The following is a 25,034-nucleotide window of genomic DNA, read 5'->3' as shown; positions in this document are numbered from 1 at the left end:
GTCTGTGGCTTTAATTGTGCTCCTTCAGGCTGCTGGTTAGTCACACAACAAGCCAGAGTGGCATACCTGAGGGAAGTGTATTGTGTGTTTGTTGTAGCAAGGATTGACAACCTTATAGACACGTATACCCAAGCACGTATACGCTTGTAGAGTGTGTATCTGAGCTCAGAGGAGCATCCAAAAAGCCCTATAGTACCAATTATACATAGAGCTCTTTACTCTTGAGCAAGAAGAATGGATAGAGGGCGACAGGAGAGACGCCATGGAAGCAAGGACGGACAACGCTTGGTGTACAAAGTTAGGAAACTCTCATTACTGAAAGAGAAAAGGAAGAAGGTTAGTAAAGTGATTTAAAGGAAAAGGGAATGAAAAGATGTGGGTGCAAGGTAAATCAGGGAGAGAAAGGATTGTTGGAAAGAGACTGAAGGCGACTCAGTCTCAACCTGGATTTGGATGCGGTGCCCCGAGTCAAGTCACATATCTATCTTTCTAACGTTTAACCGTTAAATGGATACAGCCCTGAGAGCCCTATAGGCAGAATGAGAGACTTCTAACGCCCGACGTTTCTTCTCCCTCCAGCGTTGTCAAAAGGCAACAAGGGCTTCCTTTAATGTGCCATATCTGCCTGTCATGTCAGCTGCCTCCATCTCTCTTTCTCATCGGCTCTCCGTACCCTTTCATTCCTTAACCTTTTGCACGTGATCTGCAACTCCTATTTTCTGTTTAACCCAGATCCTCGCTTTCTTTTCTCTTCCTGTCTAATACTCTCCCTTCCACGTAGAATGGTAATGTTCTCAGAAATTACAGTGAGGTAAACAGAGCAGGGTGTCGAAATGAAATAACTGCTACAGGGCTGTCAGCTCTAGCGAGGGGCCCATCCGTCAGCAGGAAATGACATGTCGCACCCCCCACCGCATTTCCCCCCCCCTCGTCCCGCCATTCTCCCTTTCTGTCACACGCACAGTTGGATTCCTCCTGTCCTCCTGGTGGCAAGGTGAAGGAATTATGCTCATCAAAGCCCCAGTGTAGCCTGGAGCCTTTCCATTAACCTTCCACAATGCTGGTCAATGGCGAGAGAGACATTCAACCATCGACACGCAGAAGAAGGAGGCTCGCTTACACGACTTGAAACACACACAGAGCCGAAAGATACATAAACGCATACACGAGTGTACAGTAATATAGTCTGCATTAAATGGAACAAACACACATAATTACTAATAGATGGGCTACACACAGGTGCACGCAAGCGCACACACACCTCAATTACCGTTTCATTCATAGCGTGACAGCGGAGCATGTGCAAAGGCTGACATTAAAGGAAATTAAATCTCCTTGAGGAATGGGCCAGCCCATCTCACCTCCCGTCAAAATACTCCAGTTTCCACTCCTCTCCATAACCTTCTCATCTGGGTATTTAGGGCTTTGTGATGCGGAACGTCATCAAAGAGAAAACTTAGCGAGGCGGCCGTGCGTAGACGAGGCCTCCCCCGCGATAATCCCCCACCCCCTTTGCAAACGGAGCCCTCTACTTTTAGCCCACGCACACAAATTACCGCATCACATTCTGTCCTCACTCTTTCACCGCGTGCACTGTCTCGTGCTTATAGGAGAAAGTGCTTTCATTCCAGTGTGCGCGCAGAAACTGTTTTATCATTGGCTTAGCTCAATGAGGGAGTCAGTCAGTTAACTCTTTGATCCGGACCTCCTTTCTGCATCTGCATACGAAGCCTATTTGACATAATCCTGAAAAACATCAGCTCACGTAACCAATGAAATTCAAAGGAAGGCGCAGCTGCAAGGGTGCACACACTGAAGGGACTTAGCAAGAGAGTGACACGTGTACAGTAGATTTTTACAGACAGATTTAATTAAGCTCCATTCACTGCCAAATCCCGTGTTATACAAACTCTTGCGAGCTTTTTCTCTCACATGCTCCAAAGCACCCAAATGTGACACACTTGTAGAATAAGGAGGTGGAGTTTAGTTAGGTAATTGAGTTTCCTGGGTAAAGGAGAAAAAAGCTGTGGTCTCGGGCGCTGGCTTTCTCCCACAGGTTTTCATCAGATCAAACATGTCCTGTCAGATAAGACAGCTAATTAATCAGGGGAGGGACCAGTCCTGTCCACTGACGGATAGAAAGATGGAGGCAAGAGACTGGTGGAGACACTTCCTTTCCTCTTCCTTAACCTCTTTCTCCATCATCAGCAGAAAGCAAAACAGGACAAAGTGAGAGAGTGTTGCCTGTAGAGTCTGTGAAGACTCTCAAAGACAGTGTTTACGCAGCCTGCAACTGAAGTAACTCCACAACCCCCAGCTGAGAAGATGACAGACTTCTGTGCTGAAGTTGCTGTTTACAGTACTGCATGTGCGTATGAAATATGTAACTGAGAATTCACTTTTTTTAAAACTTTTTTGAGGCCAAGTCAGCTGTTTTTCCAAATAAAACCATATTAATCTCCTAGGACCTGGCGTCCACATATGTGGACATCACATTTTGGGTTATTTAGACCAAAATACTCAATTTTGCTGTACAAGGGCCTGATATCCACTTACAAGGACATTATACTGCTACTGTTCTATCAACATTTTAAACAAATATCCTCATATGTGGCTCTTATTTTTCTTAAAAACAAAAATAAGGTAAAAAGAAATCTGGTAATTCTTTGTTTTTACATTCATCAGGCCGCAATCAGCCCAAATATCAAAGAGAAATTAAAAATGCATGCCGTGGAAGAGTTCAGGTCTTAGGAGGTTAAACTAAATTTTAAAGGAAATTCCAAAAGGTTGATCTGGACGTAGCGTTTTCAGTGGGAGAAACATTTCGTCACTCATCCATGTGACTTCTACAGTCTCAGCTGACTACACGTTTCCCCAACCTTATAAACAGTACATTTGCACAATAACTGAAACCAGTTATTGTGCAAATGTGAGGTTAGTTCCTTGATCATTAATATACAAATTGTCATGACCGTTGATCAATAACCACTCATTAAAGCCCATTGATGAATGACCATTGATTATTGATCAAAGACCACTGACCAATGGCTGTGAGTATCATTCACAGACAGTAGGGCGATGGTTGCAATCACAGCATTGTAGGATGGCGAAAGATGTACCCATAGGCCCCCTCCTCAATTCAGAGATGGTCTTTCCCTTTTCACATAGTTAATATCAAAAAGTCATTTGCCCTCAGTTTTTCTTCTTCTTCTTCTTCTTGTCTTGTTGCCAATTTTTAACATTTATGAGCCTGGACTTGGCAGATCCACGCCTTAAAAAAATGTATTTATTGATTTCATTTCATACATTTTTATGCGCACGTGTCTTGGAAAATTGCTGTTGTTATTCAGAACAGATTCAGCCACCTTCCTCATTATTAGATTGTAGACCATGACACAGATTATTACTGCCTTTTTACATGATGGTGCTTAAAGCTCCTCCACTGCTCACATTATTGATCTAACCTGACAAGGGAGGCTGCTCTTACAAATCAAAGGAAATTTATTTATAATTTATTGTATCGCACATGCACATTTAAAATGAATCGTACATAATAGATGAATATTTTTCTTTTTGTTGTTTATAAGACTTTAAAATTAACTGATATTGTTTTAACATTTCACACTCTGGTAAACACTAGAAGTTTTACCTTTTACTGATGCAACAATAATCATGTAAGTGTCATTAAAATGTTTCAGTGCACATTCTCTTATTAACTTAGACCATGCCTCTGTGTAGTGGAATTAACTCGTGATGATCCCAGCGCCTTTTGAATGAAAGGATGAAAGACACAAGTGTGAAACAGATCAGACCTGGCTGTTTGCCTGATTAGAGTGGACTGTTGCTACCTGCACGTTGGAAAGATGGATTGAATGTTATTCGGTTCATTTGAAAGAGTATATGCTAATTTGCCTGTAGCATATATGATTAGAACTAAGGGCAGCACAATGTAGCTTAATGCTTAATTAAGAGAGACTGACTGACTGGTGGAAGAGAAATATAGATGGAGGCATAGTTTGGTGGCTTGCCTGGCACAGGCAGTGACTGATTGGCTGGTGGGGCTGTTTCCAGCTGCTCTACTGTAGATCTCAACGGGCTTTCTGTTACCTCGGGCTCACCCCAGCACCAGCTGTGCTTTCGTACCTAGCTTGCAGTAGCCCCTGGGCACTACACTGAAAACACTGTTGTATAATACACAGCTTTTCTTTTGCTGTTTCTCTTGATTTTTTACCTGACCACTAAAAAGAAACACCCAGAAGATGCCATTCAAGCTATTCTGAATATATCCACCATGCTACTTGTTAAATTGTCATAATACATTGAGTGTACTAATACTTGCACATGCTCATTTTTTATATTTCTTTATTGCATTTAAGTGGAATATGTGAGTGTCAGCAGGGCCAGATGTCATGCGAGCTTAGCCTGGATTTGGCTGCACAGTTAGCAGTATTGCAACACGTTGCATGATTCCTCACAACCCAAAGCTGATGTATTATTTCATATTTTCTGCAATTGATAGCGATGCATTATTTCTCATACCATCTTCTCTTTTCCTTTCTTCTCTTTGCCGTCTGTCCAACCTCTCCCTCCTCTTCACTCCTCGAAATCTCTGGCATTGCAGCAACAAGAGCAGGACCCCACCAACCTGTACATCTCCAACCTGCCAGTGTCTATGGATGAGCAGGAGCTGGAGAATATGCTGAAGCCTCTGGGTCACGTCATCTCCACAAGGATACTGAGGGATGCCAACGGGGTCAGCAGAGGAGTCGGCTTTGCCAGGTAAACAATGTTAATGAAGCAAGTGTTAAATATGCCTCCTTTCAGTCCCTACAAATGGTATGCCAAGCTCTAAAAGCCAGATCATTTCTGTAATACAACTCACTAGCATCTCTCTTTATGCTGCACACCTCGACTTTGTAATAGGCTTTATTTTAAAAATGCTAAGTCTGAAGAGTAAGTCGAGATAAGCCTGCTGGCACACAGTAATCAGGGTTATTTTTTAAAACTTTACAAAGCTCCCTCCCAAGCCACAGAAGACACTATACAACTGTTGTCACAGGTTGAGGAGTGTTCCTTGTGGTGAGTAAATCTAACTAGGATTTTTACCCACTGCTCACATTAAGATCTGCCCTAGTTCAGCTGTGCCCTGAGATGACTCGTGTCTTGTTTTTGGTACTAAATTAATAAAATACATTGTACGTGTACTGGCAAGCACACGCTTGTGCATTGTCTGAAATATGAACTGGTACTTATGTAGCGCTTTTCTACTGAATTTGAGCAATATCCACTACAGGCCTCATTCACCCACATATTTGTACAAGTGCTTTTTTCTGTGCCTAAGCACATCATGTTCACACGCTCACACTCACATGATGGATGCATCAGGTGCAACTCAGGCTTCAGTATCTGGCCCGAGCATAGTTCGACATACAGGTTGGGCTCAACCACTGACTTTCTGATTAGTAGACGAGCTGCTACTAATATGCTTTTCATTTTAGACAGTGAAAATATGAAAATATGATTTGATTCTTCCTCTAAGCCTGTTTGTCCATCCATCTGCATATGAGTTAATGAATGCTTTCAGCTGTGCATTCTCAAAAATTAACAGATACCACCAATGATTGTGTGTGTATTATATATAGTAATAGTATATATAGTAGAGTAACGGATGCTATTTTTCCCAAAACAAAGTCTGAATGACTGAACAGTTTGTTTCTTTTTCTACTTAGAAAAGTTTCCACTTCAGCTTGTTAATCCCCCAAAGTCATAAACCGTTCTGTCCTTGTCCTCGACAGCAGCCACCAGGCTCTCATTCCTCTCCACACATTCCTTCCCTGTTTACCCAGAGGAGGCCAATGACGGCCACAGAACCACCATCTTGCAGGGATTTTTCTTAATCACCTGCTCTGGCTGAACTCCTCTCCTATTCCCTGCTCTATTACCAGGGGTTACAGCAGGACAGACTGGCACAAACACACAAAAACACACACACACACACACACACACACACTTGCACACCAATATGAGCATCTGCAGAGTTAGACCTTTACGCAGGCGTACACACTTGTGAATATGCACGCGTGCATGCTCGTGTGCACGCACGCAAACACGCGCTGAAAAGCAAGCTCTCACACAGAGACACAGGTAGGCAGCCTCCTGCAGACCAACAAGCAGAGCACAGCAACAACCTGCCACAGGCCACCTGTTCAAGAAGCTCTCGGTGGGAGGAGGAAGACGCATGACGGAAAGGGAGGGTGAGACATGAGTGTGAAGCGATGATCAGATAAAAGCTTTAGAAGTTAATATACAGAGAAAGAGAAGGTGAATGAATAGAGAAGGAATTGAGGAAACTTTTTAGAAGACTGAGAAATACTAAGATGAATTAAAAATTTCCATGAGCGTTGGCGTGTGATGAGTGTACAGGTCAGGGAAAAGGGTAAAAAAAAGATCCAACCAAAGCAAAAATAAACAAACAAAAACCAACACAATTGAATGTTTTTTATGAATTGGAGAACTCCCATTAGCTGTGTCGACAGACATACAGACAGCTGCTGAGGGCTGTGCTGTGTGGGGCATTAGAGAGAGTAAACTGAGCTAAGTGTTTGTGGGCCGATCCATTACTGTTATCAGAGCCCATTACTCCAGCCCCAGCACTAATCATTGCAGACAGCAGCACCTGATGCCATTAACCAGCAGCGCACACAGAAAATCCAGCCGGCTTCACTGTCTACCTGGCTGACTCTCTGACTGACTTGTTACCCCAAAAGCTTGACTGACCAGCAGACAGTGAGTCTGACTGGTTTGCTTCCCTGTGAGTGTCTAACAGCCTGTCCGCCATATGCACTTCATGTCTACTTACATCCTTTCCGTTTACCATCCTGCTGTGCAGCTGGAGAGAAAGAAGGAAAGATGTTATTGTGTGTAGGAAGGCTAAAAAGTGCAATGAAATACAAAGAGAAGCTTTGCTTTGACATTCAGTCAGAGAAGCACTAAATAAACAGTGAAGAAGGGGGATGCATCCAGCTGCTATTGTAAGCCTGTCTCTTTTAAAATGGACAACAAAAGCATCCCAACAAACAACCTCAAAACGGCTTGTGCTTTGATAATGGAGTCCACACCACAAAAGTCATTATTTCATAAGCACTACAAGGTTGTTAAGCTTGAGCGATAAAGAGGTTAGCTGTGCTTCAGGCAGATCCTCTCCGTGTCACTAGCCTGCCTCCTAAAGTGAGAGCATTATGAGGCAATAATTTCCGTGTTCGTAGGACTGTGCTGAGATTCAGTGTTTGGTGTGGATTAGGAGCATATTGCCAGCGTATGTTGTAAACATAAACACTTGATGTATGCAGTTCCCGGTATATTCACTTCAGCTTTCTGATGTGGCACCTATATCAAAAAATCTATAGCATATAAACAGAGATAAATAAACAATGAATCAGAACAATGATTTCTTATAAAATTAATGAATTAATTAACCAGCTGGCTGCTCTTGTACTTCAAGTTTAGTAGTAGTTTTTTTGTTTTGTTTTGCTTCTTTTGAGTGAAAATGTGCTGTGTATAACTTAATATATCTTTTTGAATATTATTTTATAAATTAAAGTCATTTTTAGAAACTCGTTATGTTTTGCAGTTAGCTGAGTTGCATTGGTTGGTTCATATCGGCCTTTCACTAACACTCGTGGAACAGAAGGGAAAGAGTGAGGGCTGGGGAAAGGGAGGATACAGGGTCAGTGAGAGATTGATGATGCCAGGAAGTGTGAAAGATTATATATTCTAAAAAGAGGAGTAGGGAGGAGAAAAGGGGAGAACGATTTTGATGTGGATAGGGCATAATGTTGAAAGAAAAGGATGGACACAGTGGGAAGGAAAGGAGGGCACAGAAAGTGAGAGAGATGGGCCAGGAGAGAGGAAGGATAACGGTGAAAGATGGAGGAAATAACCAAGGTTGAAAGACGGGGAAGAATGAGAGAGACGTCAAAAAGAAAAGGTGTAGACGGGCTGGGAGTAAGATGGATGAGATGGAGAGCGCGATAAAGAAGCTATGGTAAAAAAGAAAAGAAAGAAAGATGAAGGTAGCGATAGCAGAAGGATGGGAGACAGAGGACAGGGAAGGGGGAGGCTGACAGGATGATATGAGTATTTTAGGAGGTGAGGGAGAATAAAGCATGAAAATCTGGAAGGCAATGAATTCTGCACATTCCAAGCGCATATTACCATAAAGACATGGCATTCAGTCAAGCCTGGATTTAAAAACTCTCTCATTTTAATATGTCTTCTTTGCGTCTATAAGGGAATCTGCAATATATGCACAACACGGATCGTGCAAATTCATGCAAAAGGATATTTGCTTTTTAATATGTTACTGTCTTAACACAATTGAAATTTTCAGACAAATCCATTGCACATTGAAAAAGAAAATCCTAGCATTTTACTCATGCAGGCTGTAATATGGAAGGTGTTTAAAAATTCTTGTAGCACACACAGTTAAGCTGCAAGTTAAAGGAATATTTTGATATTATTTGCTCTTACATCAACTTGTAAGAGAAACTGATAATTAAGTTACATCTTTGGATTTATGGTCTTACACCTTTTCAATGTCAGATAGGGTGTGTGTATGTGTGTGTGCGCATGCGTTGTAGATCATTTGCTGTAACTTTCCGAAAGCAGCCGGCCAACATTCACACCCACCTCATGCCATGAGCGGCCAGCTGTGTGGAGGTGAAAGAGGAGACAGCCATTGTAATTGTCTTTCAAACTTTTGTTGTTGCTGTGTGTCCACCTGTGGAGCTTTTGATTTGTAACACTGAACGCAACACAGCGAATGCCTGAAGTGTGTGGCCCTTCTCTACGATAGCCATTCTCCTGGTTTGGCCACACACTTCTGATTCCCAGTGTGGTCAGCAGCCAGTCTGAAGAAGGTCTCCCAGCCCTTAGCTTAGCTTTACAGAAAAGAGCTGCTCTCCAGCACACGATCATTTCTTTAATATGCCAAAGTGAGAGTACAAATTGTTTTAATTTACTGGTGTTCAACTAGTAAAATTTATTAGCCTAGGGCAATAATTCCCTGTAGTTGTCACTGTGAGGCAACTAGTCTAGAATTCATGAATGCAGTGCTCTCAGCCAATAATAAGTCACATTTACTAGGAAACACCCACCAAGGATTCTGATTAGTTTTCTGAAATGCAAAATTGCATAGAAAATATGTATATGCATGTGTGTATAGGTTACATCTCCTATTATATTTCAAATCTTTGGAGCTTAAGTTGCTCAACTTTCCTTTAGGGTATCTGTTTATTGTTGCAGAGCAGTGTGTGTGTGTGTGCGTGTGCATGTGTGTGTGTGTATGTGTGTGAGAATGACAACAACACTCATATGCATTTGAAATGTACGTGTTTTGATGTTATGTGTGTATGACATTAGTGTGTGTAGGCTTGTGATGTGAAGATCAGAGCCCCCCTGCTGGCCAGCTGCTTGGCCTGTATATACTCTTTGATCCTTTGGTTGGAAAAGTGGAGACGAGTCAATCAACTTCCTGTGTTCTCTCTCATCTTCACACTGGAATTGCCTTTTATAAGCATGTAATTTCTACCTTCCCGTACCACCTCATCTTTCACGCCTTTCACCTACTCTCCAAAACTTTCTATGCTTTGTCTTTTCCGTTATGCGCAGAAAAGGACTGCATAAACACCTCTTTGCCTGAAAGCCCTGAATTTCATTATGAACCTCTGACTCATGTAACCAGTGACTTGATACGGCAGATCAGCTCTCGATAGTCTCACTGCACTATTAGTATGAAAAGACTGATGCTACACAGCCAGCAGGACACAGTTTAGGGGGTGATGCTTTATGGTTGTAAATGTGTCATCGGTGCTTCTGCTACAAACAGATTGTTAAATTGAACCCTACATGCCGCATGTCATTGCAGGATGGAGTCTACAGAGAAATGTGAAGTAGTGATACAGCACTTCAATGGAAAATACCTGAAAACCCCACCAGGCATTCCAGGTGAGTCTCACCTCTTTTGCTTCACATTACTCTCACATCACCCCTTCCTTTTCTTTTTTTTGGGTGGGGGAGGCATCATTTTGCAATAAGGAACTGCCTTTCTAATTCACTTATGGTAATTCCTCATCTCAGATCTGCCGGACAGCTTGATAGATTGCGTACACTGCTGTTTCTGACATCTGAAGCTAACTGTCGTGGTTCTGGCTCAATAGCTGATGGTTCTATAGGTCTCTTCCTCGCTCGTTCTGTAACGTCTTCACTCCGTGTCACCGTCTCTCTCCCTGGTGGTGCTCAGGCTGCAGGCTGGAACTTCTCGGGCAGGAGAAAACCCTCTTAATATTCACACTCATGCCTCTGTGCTGTTCTTCGCAATCTACTTAAGAGCTTGCACTCTCCCCTCGTTCCTCTTCTGCTCCTGCTCTCTCTGTTGCGGTGTCCTCTCGCCTTCCTATCGCTCTCTTTTCTGCAGTCACCCTAGACAGTGGCCAAGGAGAAAGCAGACAGGGAAACATGGGTGAAAGAAAGAATAGCAGAAAATGGAGACAGATGTAGAGACGAGATTGTACCTCACCGTGTATCGGTGCTGAAAGAGGCATCACAGTTCCACAAGTAAGCAGGCAAGGCATTGGAAAAAGAAGCAAGTCTCCAGGGGAGTGAGAGTATCAAGAGGTGGCAGTGGAAGAAAAGTGAGTTGGAAGGGAGTAAAGATATGGGGAAAAAAGTGTCAGAGGGAAAGGCCAGGATGAAGAAAAAATGCTGCTTAAGCACTTTTGGGTCCAGGTGCTGCAGCAGAGTCTCCCGTGTATCCCAGCAGGACATGAGGGCCAGACGGGGTGATACCTGAGGAGATCTCCTTCACCACTGTGGCAGCTATATTAACACTCACACCTCCAACCAGCAGCATAGAAACAGACCCATAAATCGCTCTCCTCTATCCAGTAATATCTCAGAAAGACTGGATTTAGAATCTCCGTATGTGCTCAGTCACTGCATAGCCAGCAGCCATTAAAGGCAAGGTGAGTGGTTATATTGAAGTTGAGCCGTAATAGGAAACCTTTAAAGCTGTAATATCAGGCTGACCTTCCCCTTTAAGGGTCTATCTCCCTGCCGCTCAGGCTTTATTATTGTTAATGGATTGTTCAGGCTTGTGCCAAGCATGGAGATTTACCGCCCTGATCGAGGAAATCCTTCTGTGGAATTAAGAATGGTTACGTTTACAAGGTCCGCTCTGGTTCAGCGCTGCTATGGTCCCTGCTAAAAGGTCTATGAAAGCTTCTCTTTCCTTGCTTTACACCTGAACTTTTACTGTTCTTCGAGTTGTTGCCATTTGTGATATGTGGTGATACGGTACTTCCAAAGGTTGCTTTCGGTTTATTAGCTTGGGCTTTAGTTTTGTAGTTTTTGTCACAAGCCTGATATATTCACCTGAATTCACCGGGAATTTGGGAATCTGATGAAATTGTACCACGCAACCTGAAGGGAACAAGCCGACAAGCAGTCAGAGAAGCTATGCAACCAAAACTTGAGTAAGCAAGTCAGAATTGTTAGTCAAGTTCCTCTTTGGATGTGGCAATTGTGTAAAAGGGGATCAGGTCAAATACTTGAACCTTGTCGGACTTCTTTAAAAAAATTATAACTTCCTTCCAAATACCAGAGTAAGTAACACTGATATGGTAGATGCACAAAAGCTATAAGTTAGCAGCTGAATTTTCAAGTTTGCTGTGCTGGTACGCTGCAGATGCTCTCAGATGTTCTGATGATGAATAATGATAGAGTAATGCTCCCTGTGATATTTTATACTTTTTCCATAGTTTTCAGTTCACATGAGGGTGGGGTGGAGATGAAGCTGTTCTTTTTTCCTCTATGATGTAGTCCATGTTGACTTGCTGTCTCCTAAATGGAGATTTCTGGACATTTTGCTGTTATCAAACTCAGATGTTCCTTTGCTGAGGGCCCTAGGGCTGTTTCTGTTTCTCACAGAGGGAGAGCGAACAGCCCTTTAGTAAAAGTGTATTTTTGTGTGTTGGGTTGCCTGAAAGTGCGCGTGTTATGCGTTTGCACTGCATTTGTATTGGTCTCAAATTTATGCGTGTTCACATTCATGCACGTGTATTTAAATTTCTGCATTTCCAAATGGGTGCACATACATACCGTGTGCTGACAGTCTCTGTGTGTGTGTGTGTGTGGTTGTGTGTGTGTGTGTCATTTTGGTGGTATTTCCCCAGAGCCCTTTGCTATGCAGGGCAGCTTCTTCATCCATCCTACTTTGACAGCTCAGCAGCACCCCCCGGGGGGCTCCCACCACACGCAGCACAGGCGGAGTGTGTGTGTGTTTGTCTGTGTGTGCGTGCATGAGTATGCTTATGTGACAGCCATGACTGTTACACTGTGTGAGCCTTGACACACGCACAAACCACATAAGCACAAATATGGCCATGCACCGCTGACTTTGACCTCAGTGGAATGTCAGCATCCATATAATGCTAATGAGAAACTTCTTTTTTCTTTCTCTTACCACCATTTAGTGTTTAAAACATGCTCTCAAGCATACACAACACATTTAGGGTAGCACTCCCAACACACATGCATATATACAGGCACACATTTCTCAATCATCAGGCTTACTCCCCCAAACCTCTCCAGCCGATATCTGACAAGCCTCTGCATTTCCGGCTTAGCCACTCAATCACACTGTGTCAAGAGATGTGGCCGTGTGTGTGTGTGTGTGTGTAAGAGGGTGAGTGTACGCGTGCATATGTGCAATTGGGGATTGTACTAGCTGCCTACCTCCACCCAGGTGTGTCCAGTGCCAATACAAAAAGGATATTGAGTTGTAACCTTGCTGTCCCATACCAGGAAGTAAATATCTTGATGTCAGGTGCCAGGTCATCTGGTAAATTCAACTGACCATGGGAAAACAAACCAAAAGGAAGTCACCATGTTGGCAGGAAGTTAACCGTGAGTTGCTGATAACAGACCAACACAGAGAAGAGGAATTGTGGAGATGCTAACAGATGGCAGCTAATAGCGCCATAGACTGAGTCCATACACTTCCTGCTTAAATTTTAATGTAATAACATCTGACTTCCTTGTGATTACATGAGATATTGAGTTGATCTACAGTGTGAAAATATGATAGCAGATGGCAACTAATGATACTTAACAGCTTCCCTTTTCTTCCCATTAGGTTTTCTAATGAAATTCTATGTAATTTTCTATGAGATCCAACTACATGCGCTACATAGATACACAAATGAACTCATTTTTTGATCCGTGGTAATGCCATCCTCTCTGAATGCTCATTTTGATCACAGATGATTTAGAAGTGCGTTAAACAAGAGCTAGTGCTTTATTTCTGTCTGCAGTAAATGTCAATTGCGAGAAGACATGTTGCATTCTGAGAACTTAAAGCGAATATTCGTGTGTGTTCCAGCAAGTTCTACAGAAATGCGTACCACAGTACTCGCATATAGATGCATCTAATCAGCAGTCCAGGTCAGGTTTGTTTGGTGAGGCCTGGTTGATATGAGAGGTGCATAGCAGTCGTCCAACAAACCAGTCACCGAGGCCTGCTCTAGCCGCTCTGCTCTGCCCACGTCTGATTGTGATTCAGAGAGAGGGACATGATCGATAGCCCTGATGGAGCACCACAGCTGTTTAGCTATTCTGTGCAATGCGGCAGCCGCTCTCCCTGTCGCTGTGGTCGGCGGTGAGCGTGCATACAGTATACGTGCACACAAATATAAACTCATACACAACGCATGCACACAGATGAAGAACATGTCCCTTACGCCCAAAATATACATACCGTGTGTCGTTTCAAATATTGACACGCGCACATTCTCGGATGCTTCCAGCTGATGCTGCACATATAAATGAACATGTGATTTCTGGCTGCGCGCAGAAATCGATGGATTGAATCACGCGAGCACGATCTCCTCCTTTTCTGAGAAATGGTCAACTTTTAAGTTCGAGGCGAGAATAAAGAGTTATCCTTGTTTTTAGTGGATGTGGATTTACTCAATAAACAAAATAAATGGAATTTATGAAATGTGACTCCAGCTATAAACTATACTGAAGTGAGCCCAACAGGGACACATTATGATTTACACTGCAACCCTGAGCACTGGGAAAGTCAAAGGAAGCGCAGATAAAAAGTGATTTAATCCGCTGGCTCCACTGAGCCTCGCTGATTAAAGCCCTTCGTCCCACAATGCATTAAACAGCTTAGAGATGACACCCTATGGTAAATGTAATTCAGACCAGAGATACATTAGCCATTGTTTGTTTTTTGGCAGGTGAGTAATAACATGTACATACCTTACTGTGTGGCGGCAATGGCAGAAAGAAAATTGATAACCTGCTCCACTGAATTGTGTCTCTTTATGTTTTTTAACTTAATTTTAGAGTCAGCAATCAAACCATAGTTAAATAATCAATGAGGTTACGTGCAAGTAGTGTTGAGCATCAGAAAAGGGCAGCGCCAGACTTTGATGAATCTAACATTCGCTTGGACGTCTAACTGTGCAAACAGAGATTCAGTCCAGACTGAATGTGCAGTAACACTGCTGCTTCTTCCTTTTCACTTCCGCTGGTACCGCTCGCTCCGTTGTCTTTCTGCCAATATGGCAGCAGAGCTGCGAGTCAGCTCCAATATTGTCCAATGGATGCTGGATAAATAATGAAAACCACATCAGGAAGCAGCCACAGTGGCCTTGGGAGATGGAACGAAGCGGAAACATGCAATATGTACAAGCTTTTTTCTTTTCTTTTTTCTTTTCCTTTCTTTTTTTTAACAGAACGCTGGCATTTTTCTCTCCCTCTGTTTTTGCAATTTCCACTAGTCTCTGTCTTTCTCTGTCCAAACTCTCACTTTGCCTCACTTACTCTGTCAGTCACAGTGCTCTGTTATACAGAAGAGGTTAATTTAGGCCTACAGTAAAAGCCATATTCTTCAAGGACACTTGTGGTGAGTGCCAGTGCTTTCCCCACCCTCGAAAATGGTAATTGTTGTGTCTTTCAGAATACTGATCAGATAACCAGTTTGATAATTTGTCTGTTCTGCCAGAGATCTAAATAACACCCAGGGTTTTATAAAAAACACTACATCTGTCAGGATAACACCAGACAGAATATACAGGGTGCACTCTTTGCCAACCACCTGTTAAATAAAATATAGTAAAGACAGGCCAAAAAAGTGCTGCCCCACCAACATTTTCCATCATTATGTGCGGATCACAAGGCCTGTGCAGCTGAGGTTGGGAGGAATTGTTGGTGGGGGTGGGGGGCAGTTGCAGGAAAGAAATTCCTCCCTGTTGGCATCCTCACCAAGGCAACAGTGCCAAGATAGCAGAGACAGCCCACGGTATTAAAACATCCCTCACTGAATTAAGGCAAGTCCCAAATCACTTGGTAAGTCACAAAAAGCCCTTCTGAAACTGTCAGTCATACTTGAGTAATCTATGTTAATTTCTGCCATCCCTCCCACATTCCCCTGGCTAATAACTGGCCTGTCGGCGGGCCTCGTCTCTCTCTCCCCTATGGCGTGTAGATTTAACGTGCAGCCAAGTAGGTTGGCGACTTGGCTGTCAGGATGTCTCAGACATGGCTGCCTTTCCAAGTACGTGAGAGCACGCGTTTCCCATGATGCATCTGCGAGTCATGTGTAGTTTGTGTTCTGTGAATTTTTTTGTTTTTTGTAGCTGTTGTTATCCTTCCTCATTTTTTCGTCAGAAACAAAAAGGTCAAATCCATTATGTATTGATGATTAATTTACTGCTTCTGCTGTCACTCAGTGCGAGCCAGCCATAGTTCTGTCTCTGTATGTGATCCTCAATGGCAATCAGACAGCTTTTCAATATACTCCGCCACAGATAATAAGTGGCCACAAAACCTCAGTGCTTTCCTCGGGATATTGCATCATAATGAAATCTGTCCTCTTAGCATGAACCTTCCACCCCCACCTCTGACTTCACCCTCCTCCCATTAGAGGCGGGACACACAGGAAGTTATTATTGGCATGCCCAGTAAATCAGACAGCTTCCTGAAAAAAGGATCAATTTCCCCCGATGCACTTTCTCATTATAACCTTATCTCGCCTACAGACAATAATCTGGATTTGTCACGCTTTGTTTGTTTTGCCACTGAACTGTATCATTCATGAGCAAAGCCAACGGTTAGCAGGCAGGAGGAGGAGAGCGGAGCTGCTCCGAGTGGATCTGTCACTGAAATATAAAGTATTCAGCTGCTGCTGTTCCCTTCCACTGAAAATGATATAAGCCCTTTGATTGGCTTCAAAGTTTGTTTAGGCAGAGAGGAGGTAGCTCCGACTCCTGGAGGGGTTCAGGCGGGAACGATTGACTTTGCTCTCCACTCAACCGCATCTAATGTGGATGGAGACAAAATGAAGGAGAGTTACCACGAGGAGAACCCCCCCACACCCACCCACCCAACAATCGAGAGTAATAGAGAGAAATATAGCAGGAGCACAATGGAAAGGAATAGATTAGGAGCTTTGGAGATGTGACAGGAATAAGCGAAGAAGATAAAAGAGAACAGATGGGGAAGGGCAGAGGGGGAAGAAAGTGATGGGTGGTGCATGGAGCAGAAGAGAAAGGAATGAGAGTTGGATCAACCTGTGCTTTTTGGAAGGTTAAATTTGAGTAAAGTTTAGGCTGCTGCATCTCCAGCAGACGAGATGAAAGGATGACATTGACTGTACGACCGCTTCCTGAGCTTGACCTCCGCGACCCTGGCCCAGCTGTCCGCGATGTTGATCCCCTTCTATTTTCCTCCCTCTCACCCCGCTCACACCTCTCCTTGCACTTTTTGTTGCCCTTGCTTTTATACTCTCTCTCATGGCTCCCTCCCTCTCTTATCTGCCCTGCCGCCACTGTCTTTCATCCCTCGCTCTCCCTCTGCACGTACACCCATCCTTTCAGCCTGCTATTCTTCACACACTCCTGCTCAGACGTCCCTAATGCTCATCTATGTTACCAGATACAGCTGAGTGGACACAATATTAAAGCAGGAAAACTAAGCACCTGAGGCTTCTTTTATTTATAAAGAGCGTTTTTCCTCTATTCTCTGGTTGACATGTGTTCAGTCTGTCCATTGATGTGCTTGCCTCTCTGTTATGCTGTGGATTCACCGTGTGGGCAGCTGCCAGTTGTGTCAGAAGTTTGGAGGTTCTGTAGGTTAAACATCAAAGTAGAGTAACAACAAGGTTGAAAGCTATTGCGAACATGGCTGAGAATACCGTCTCTAGCATGTAACCTCATTACAAAATAAGCCGGTGAAGGCCGTGCTGGCGACGTGGTGCTTAAAATGGAAACATCTCGGCCTTTCTTTAACCAAAAGTCTTTAAGCGTATCAGATTTGGTAATGAGAAAGTCCACGCATACGAGCAGACAGAGATGTTGGTAATGACAATTGTAGCTGCTAAACATTAAAGCAAGGCGGCAAAACTTTTATTGTTAATGGCGCATTTCGTCCCCGGTGGGAGCGCAACGTGCTGCACGAAGCACGAGCTATCACAGGAGAGGCCGTCATAAAATTATAAAGTTAATATAAAACTGCAATAAAAGCAACCTGAAACCTGATTAACGTAACGGTGTGTGTTTAAACAATTAAAGTGAGTATGAACAGCAACTAAATAATGAAAAAAAATGTCAAAAACATAAACCCACAGGATGGAGTGAAATAATCACACACTAAATTTGAAACAATAAACGAGGAAGATATAAAATAGATGCATTCATCCGTAATTTTTCTTCTGTTTGTCCAAATCATGGTCACACGAGGCACTGGAGCTTATACCAGCTGTCACAGGGCAGGGTTAGATGTGGGCATCACCTCTGGACGGATCACAAGTTTGTCACAGTCCCAGTAGTTTGCACTGTGACCTCACAGTAAGAAGCTTCTAGCCCCGGATCGCTAAGACCTTTCCCTGTGTATCCCTACAATATGGTGATGACCTGTCCAGTGTGTAACTTGCTTTTTGCTGCATGACTGGAAGGATTGATAGTCGGGTATTTCAAGCCAACAGCAGACCATTAAAAAAGATCATCAGCATGACTATGCCAGAGAAAAGTTGTACATTAAAATAAACCACGGGGCAGTTTTGGTGGAGAAATGTTGCTTTTAGCAACATCAGGGAGCTCAGCTCTTAAGATTTATCATGATAGTAATCAATTTATAGCAAGGTAAACTGTAGAAATACAACATTTGTGTGAAAAAAGTAAGGCCTATGTGATTGGCCAGATTGCATTGCGTTGCTGCAGGATTTGAGCCGGGTTCCCTCTACACGACTGATAGGTTATCAGACTGGCTGCATTCAAGTCAGAGAGCTGCTCTTTTGAGTGGTTTGGGCTTAATCTTGAGTCATCCCCCTCTGTGGGTTTCCAATTTCAAGTACGGATGAAGTGCAGCAAACTCAATGCAAATACATTGCTTTGTAGGTTGCTAAAATTACTAAAGGCTTTAACCAAGAACAGCGGTCATGTCAATGTATTATTAAACAAAGTTCTTTGATTTTTTTCTATAACTTAGGAATGTGCAATGAAACACAGTTGGGAGACTGAGTAGTGGTTGAGTTTCTTACCCAGGAAACTATTTCTTATTTGTTTATTCTCTAAATATTATACTGGCAAGCTCTGAAATCAGACTGTTACTGCCGTAAGAAAAAGCCTCTATCTTTTTTTTCTGCTCCCTAACCCAAACTGAGATCTCCACCACTTTAGGAAGATGGTGCTGTGATGTGCACATTATATTCAAGGATCCCTAGATTCTTGGTTTTAGCCATCAGTCAACTTAATCTAATGCAGGACCTGAGGCAACGTATTTCTTTTGCAAAGAATAATATTCAGCCTCTCAGCAGATACAGTAGGTCACTGAGCTCATAGCCTTCCGGCCAGCTTGCCCGTCCTCTAGAATGAAGATTAAGTTTGCTGAGGAGGATAATCATGCTCTAAGGTCTCTGTGGTATGCAAGCAATTCAGCAGGCTTGCTTTCTTTGGTTCTGTTCTCATCTACTCTCCAGCTCCTGCACCTGTCTTTATGAAAGATCAGACTATCACGGTGAAGTATCACAACACAAAGCCGATGGTTTACAACTTTCCTTTATTCCTTTAAGGGACATTTGAAAATGGATACAGATAGTGACGTACAGCCGGGTCATCCGGGTGCCCAGAATTGACTGATTTTTATCCTGTGTGTGCTTGCGTAAGGGAAGCAGGAAAAAAAAAAAAAGAAGCAGCAGGCATCAGTTACACCACGTCAGTGTCACCGTCCCAGGACACAGAGGGCAGTGAGATAAATCTAGCTGCTGCCCCCAAAATAGAGCACGGGCCTCCATTAGAACAGGACGCAGACTGTGTGGGAACAGGCAGAGGTCACTGTGGTCAGCAGAGTTATTTCTGTTGTGCCACCGGACCTCTAGGAGTGGACGCCCATTCATTCATCCGATTGCCTGCCAGCAGGTTAGGGGACACACGCAGAGACACACACGCATTAAAAAAATACACCCTACATGGTCTACCAGTGGACCATCAGCAGGAGTGCGACATGTTGTATTTGGTGAAATTTACTGTGAAGGTGTCTGAGTTACCACTTCTGTTTTTTTTGTCACCCGGGGATATTTGTGTCTTTTCCTTCCTATATGAGTGTATTTATACGTGAGCTGCCTGTTGGTGTTTGAGCTGAAGGACGATGGAAACACACCTGGTTCCCGGTGACCTCATGTCTCAGACACAGTGTCTCTCTGTCTGTCTCTGCTTCCCTTGCTGGAAGCGCAACACATCTTGGCCATGCTATTGGATCGCACTAGCAGTTTAATTCTACTGCTTTTCAGCCCGTATAGGTGATTTACGTTAGCTCGCAGACATGAATGCTCACTTTTTGCCACGGCAAAAACATCGACACAGACAACGCACAAAAGGAAAGTGGATGAAAATGCCAGCAGAATGATTTCTTACAGTTTCTTTTTCCTTCCTTTGTTCTTTCCTCTGCCTTCCTCTCATACGTCCACACACGCACACTCACAAATACACACACATCAATAGTCCATTAGGAGTGTGTTGCTTTCATTACCTCCAGCTTGGCCCTGAGACAGCCTTCAGAGTGGAGTACAGCAGAGCGGAGCTGGCCAGGATTGCAGTATATATAGAGAGAGGAGTCTGGTAATTGCCAGCTCTCTGTTCTCTCTATCCTGTGCGTCAGGTGGAAAGTATGAATCTGTGGTATCTGGGGACCACCCTGCTGCGCTGCGCCGCATCTCGCTACAACTGTCTGTGCCCCCACCGGGCACAAGTAATAGAGGGAAAACAGTGAGCTTAAAGGCCTCAGAGAGTCCAACAACTGCCACTCTAACAATACACACTGCCATGGGAATAAAAATCCTGCAGCCCACAGTAACAGTGGAAATGATATACCCTGCCTACAAATCTCACTTTTTATGTCGCGCTTGTTGCACAGCAGTAAGTACTGTAAGTGGTGTTTTTTTGCTTCTTTCTTGAAGAGGAATGTTTTGTTTGTTTTGTTTCACCTGCCAGGAGGCACGAGAAAGAGTCTGATAGCAAAACGTTTAAGAAGGGCGAAAACATTCAGAGTTTGCTGTAAAAGTTCAAGAAAAAGTTACCTCCCACATAAATGTGTAGCGCTATAATATTGAATAAATATAACAAAACTGTTATTGGAAAATTATTTGCCAGCCGCCGTAAGCCTGTTTTTCTTTCATTACTTTCGGTAATGATTTGTTTTTTGCTTGCAACACTGCGGAGAATGAAATACACTGACCTGGACTTTAAGCCATGACTGGTCATATTGTTAGTTGCCTTAAATCTATTTGAGGAGACATTCGATAAAGCTAGGCAAGGTCGCTGATCTGCTCTCTCTTGCCATTTTCTGTCTAAAATAACAATTTATTCACAGGCTCCTCCATGTGTTTGAAATCAGTGGGCTGGTGTGTCATAAATCTGCTATATTATCTTTTCGATCTGAGTTATTTTGTAATTTCGTATTTGGAAATTCCTGTATTAAGAGGGAGCAGTAATTGTTCCTTCATCTCCCAAGGAATTTAAATGAAATATGCCCTTGATGGCTGATATTCATCTTTGGAGACAATCTTCCTTCTGTAATCGGGAAGTAGTGCTGAATCTTGGCTAGCAACAGTTCTTACGCGAGTCAGGTGCAGCTAGTCGGTACTAGATGTATTTACACCACTGTAAATGGTTTAGATTAGGTTTCTGGCTTAATTGTGCATTCGGGAGATGGTACACATGGCATGTACTACTACTGTCAGCTTCTCAGGACCTGTTCTGTTTTCACATTGGAGCAAACGGACTTTGAATCTGTACGAGGGAGCTGGTAGGGATTGGGCAGTTTAATGTTCGATCCCACTGAGTAGGGCATTTGTGTTCGCGCATACAGGAAAATGTTGGAAAAGTTTAAGAGGGCTGCAGCACGTGTGTGAAAGTGGCTACAGTCTCAACTGTGCAACTGCACAGTTTAGATTGGTTCATAGACCCCCCTATATGTGGTCTCTAGCTGTAGCCATTACTCTGGGGGTAGAGACGCCACATGAGGAAATTTCCATTATCCATTAGGTAGTATTCCGATTGGCTGGAAGTGAATGCAGCCAATTGGAGTAGGTGGTCATGAATAATGCAAGTTTTACATAAATTGCCTCTGAAACTGCCTGTTGGAGGAAAGATGGGGACCTTGGCTGCAAGGAAAGATGGATTTAGAGAAATCTAAACAATTTTTGGTGAATAAAATGTCACAGGTATGTTTAAAATGGACAAATATGGTTGTATAAAAATAAATCAAACAAAGCCATTCCATTATGTGCTACTCAGGTCATTTGTCAAAGAAAATGTATTACTCCACAAAAGGCATCATTGCTTTCAGGCAAAATAAACAAAGAAAACCTATTATCCTTATGTCACTGTTAATCATACCTACAGTATAGAGTGTATAAAAGTATTTTTCAATATCGGTCTTTTACCAGCTCTTAATATTTGTTGAGATGTTGCTGCAGCAATCTTCTAGATGGTAGTGATGTGGCTATGATAATGCTGCCACATTCGCCGGGCCCCATCATGATCCTCTTACACATAGACGCGCATTTTTATCAATTACCTCGAGCTAGTCATATCTCTCTCTTAGCCCTAGACGTAATCTTGCTACAGATGCATCCAGATCAATTTTTCAGGATGTCTTATTTGTGGAGCGCACAGCGGGCTTTGCGTAGCAGGCGGGTGGGGGTGTGCAGTCAGGGTGTATCCAATTTCAGGCAGCAAAGCAAATGGCCTTGGAGATCAAGGATTATACAGCAGATTTCTAAGTCGAGCTAATATTGATTTGCTGTGCCCCTAGTGAACTCCAGGTTGTACCTTCTCCATGTAAGCTTTTAAATGTTGCTGCCTTAATGGCCCTCCTCGTCAGTGTGGTCCCTGATCTATAAGGCCGCAACAACTGACCCCTATAAATATGGCCTTTTGTTTTTCTAGATAGCACTGGGATGTTACTTTGACATGTACCACCTACCAAAGCATCCATGGAGACCACACCTTACAGAATCTGTTGCTGGGTTAATTGCATTGATAAACTCTTTTTCAAGAGTTTCAGATTATTCAATAAACTGGTCAAAATCTACAGTTCTGCCGATTAATTACCCGTTCCGTAAAGAATCTGATGCTAACATCTCGGTGCCAGATACCACAGCATGGCTTCAGGGGTCTAGTGGAACCTCAGTGGGTCAGGGCTGTTTTGGCAGCAAAAGGGGGAACCAACACAATATTTTCCAGGTGATCACAATGTCAGAGATCTAAAGCAGCTTGTTGTTTTTAATAGTAAGGCAGACAAAGAGCTGGGTGCATACATCAGAAATATACCGCGCATCTAGTTAGTAAGTGACAGTTTGAGTCACTTACTATAACCATGCGACTCTCTTATTGTACCTGCACTTGAGAATAATAGTCAGATATTTGCTCCTTTGCTGCTCTTCTTGCAGTCTTCATCTGAGTAAATGTGCTTTATTGGATTCTCCTCACAATAGAGCTGGTACTGATGAATGTCCTACCACCTAAATGCATAATTCTTCCATAGAAACTTTAAATTTGAAATTCAGATGCTTTACAGTGCTGTGCAGCAAAGGCATTAATCACAGAGTTTTCATCAGTTCGAATGGAATTTGATGTGCTGTCCCATACTGAGCAGTATTCTTGGCACCCCTCTGCGACTTCACAGTCTCCATCTCTTTCACCAGTCTGACGCACAGAATTAAAAGTTTGTTGTCCTGCCATTCAGCCATCTGTTCTCCAACTTCTGCCTTCCTCTGCTTTTTTCCCCCTTTTCTCCGCTGCACTGTTTGACACTTCTTCTCTCTCTCTCTCTCCTTTTTGTCCCACACATGCATTATAAAGCGCTGAATACTGTACAGCCACATACTGAATGTTTGATAATTGCTTTTGAAAAAGAAAAGAACATTTATTTCAAAGTCTAATTATTCAACAATGTCCCTGCCTCTCCTCCTGAAAAGGAAAAGGAAAGACAGGCAAGAGGGTTGAGCTGGGTTTTGGGATCTGGTTAACTTGTCCAATAGACCCATTATGAGGTAAAATCAACACTGGGGAGTGTTAGATGTGTGCTAGCGAGGGGAAATCGTGTCCAAATCCCTTTCGTTCGTTCAGCCATTATAAACAAGAAAGGATTAGCCGGCAGCTCCCTGCTGGGACAGTGAATGGATGAGAATGGGAAAGGAGAGGGAGGCTGCTCCTCTCCAGCATTATCCATATAATAGGCCAGGGAATTCAATAAGTACTGGCCTCATCAGACCTCATCAGCTCCCCCAATTAGGCTGCACATCATGGCGACTGGCGGGCTAGTTGCTGTTGGTGACAGATGAGAGCCAGTGTGGAGATGTGCTTGCCTCTGCTGCAGTGCTGTGCTGCCGCACATTCTTGGCATCAGTGAGGTGAATGCATCGCTCTGCGCGCGTGTGTGTATGTGCCTGAGACAGGTGGGTAGTTTTGGAAGGGAGAATCGTAAGCACTGATGAGTGTCATTAGTTTTACATCAGTATTTGTTTTGCATCTTACCGCTAATTTACAGTCTGCACTAACTGCCAGCACTTCCTGCGCTGTACTTCTGTTGTTGATGCTGCATTGATGAGCCAGCCTCAACTTGAAGTAAGCGCCGCTGTTTGTGAACCCTGGTGATATCGACGTTGTGTGTCAATATCTCTACCCTCCCACATTACCTCCCTGTGTTTCCCCAAGGGTCAGGACATGTGGAGGGGAAAAAAACACAGCTCTCCCACATCGATTGGGGCCCATTAACGCAGGCTGAGAAAAACAAAGCCTTTCATCACGTCTGAGATGTTTAGGCAGGGACTTACTCAGACTTGCTCTACACAGGTCAACCCTTCTCTCTCGTTCCGATATTGCTGTCTCAAAGAGGACAGAGCATAGCTATTATGGGAGTTCATATGCTTTTTTTTTTTCTTCAAAAGAGATATGTGTCATCAAGCTCCTGTCATTTCTTTGTGTTTGTGTTTTCTTTTCTTTTATATAAAGACTGAGGAGAAAACAGTGAAGCATGGACAAGGAAAGAAGCAGGGTCAGATTTTGATTTACGTTTGATCCATTTCTTTCTTAACAATCTGCCTCTAAATGCTGGTATTTGGTTTCTTTAAAGAAAAATATCCATATTAATGCCAAAACCAAATAAGCATATTCAAAGCAAACACTGTGTAACGCAATAGAAATAAGAAGGTGTGCCGTTTTGTCTGTTTAATTCACTTCGGTAGAACGACCTTCAAATACAAAATCAAAATCTTATCAGTAAATGCAATATTTTTTTTGCAGCTTCCTCAGAAAACGGTCGATGTATTCGTTGAACCCAAAGACGATGCCACTTTGCAACTTTTTTGGAAAGACTGAGGAGAATTAGTGTGAACGCTACTTGAGAACAAAGAGAATACCTAAGAAATGAATGAATTATGAGTCTTGGGAATGTCTGATGCACTG

At 43.2% G+C, this 25,034-nt stretch overlaps 1 protein-coding gene across 3 annotated transcripts in view; it reads left to right on the top strand.

Annotated features, from left to right (window-relative positions):
- rbms3 (RNA binding motif, single stranded interacting protein) overlaps positions 1–25,034 on the top strand; it is a 292,860-nt gene that overhangs the window by 215,194 nt on the left and 52,632 nt on the right. For all 3 annotated transcript variants that reach the window (XM_026155390.1, XM_026155391.1, XM_026155392.1), the window contains 2 exons: positions 4,622–4,779; positions 9,926–10,005. In XM_026155390.1, the coding sequence (XP_026011175.1) occupies positions 4,622–4,779; positions 9,926–10,005 (238 nt within the window). The remainder of the gene's footprint in view (positions 1–4,621; positions 4,780–9,925; positions 10,006–25,034) is intronic.

Source organism: Astatotilapia calliptera, chromosome 22 (assembly GCF_900246225.1).
Source record: "Astatotilapia calliptera chromosome 22, fAstCal1.2, whole genome shotgun sequence".
In the NCBI taxonomy this organism is placed as follows: Eukaryota; Metazoa; Chordata; class Actinopteri; order Cichliformes; family Cichlidae; genus Astatotilapia; species Astatotilapia calliptera.
Note: the sequence above shows the minus strand (reverse complement) of the source record. Positions and strands in the feature narration are given on the sequence as shown.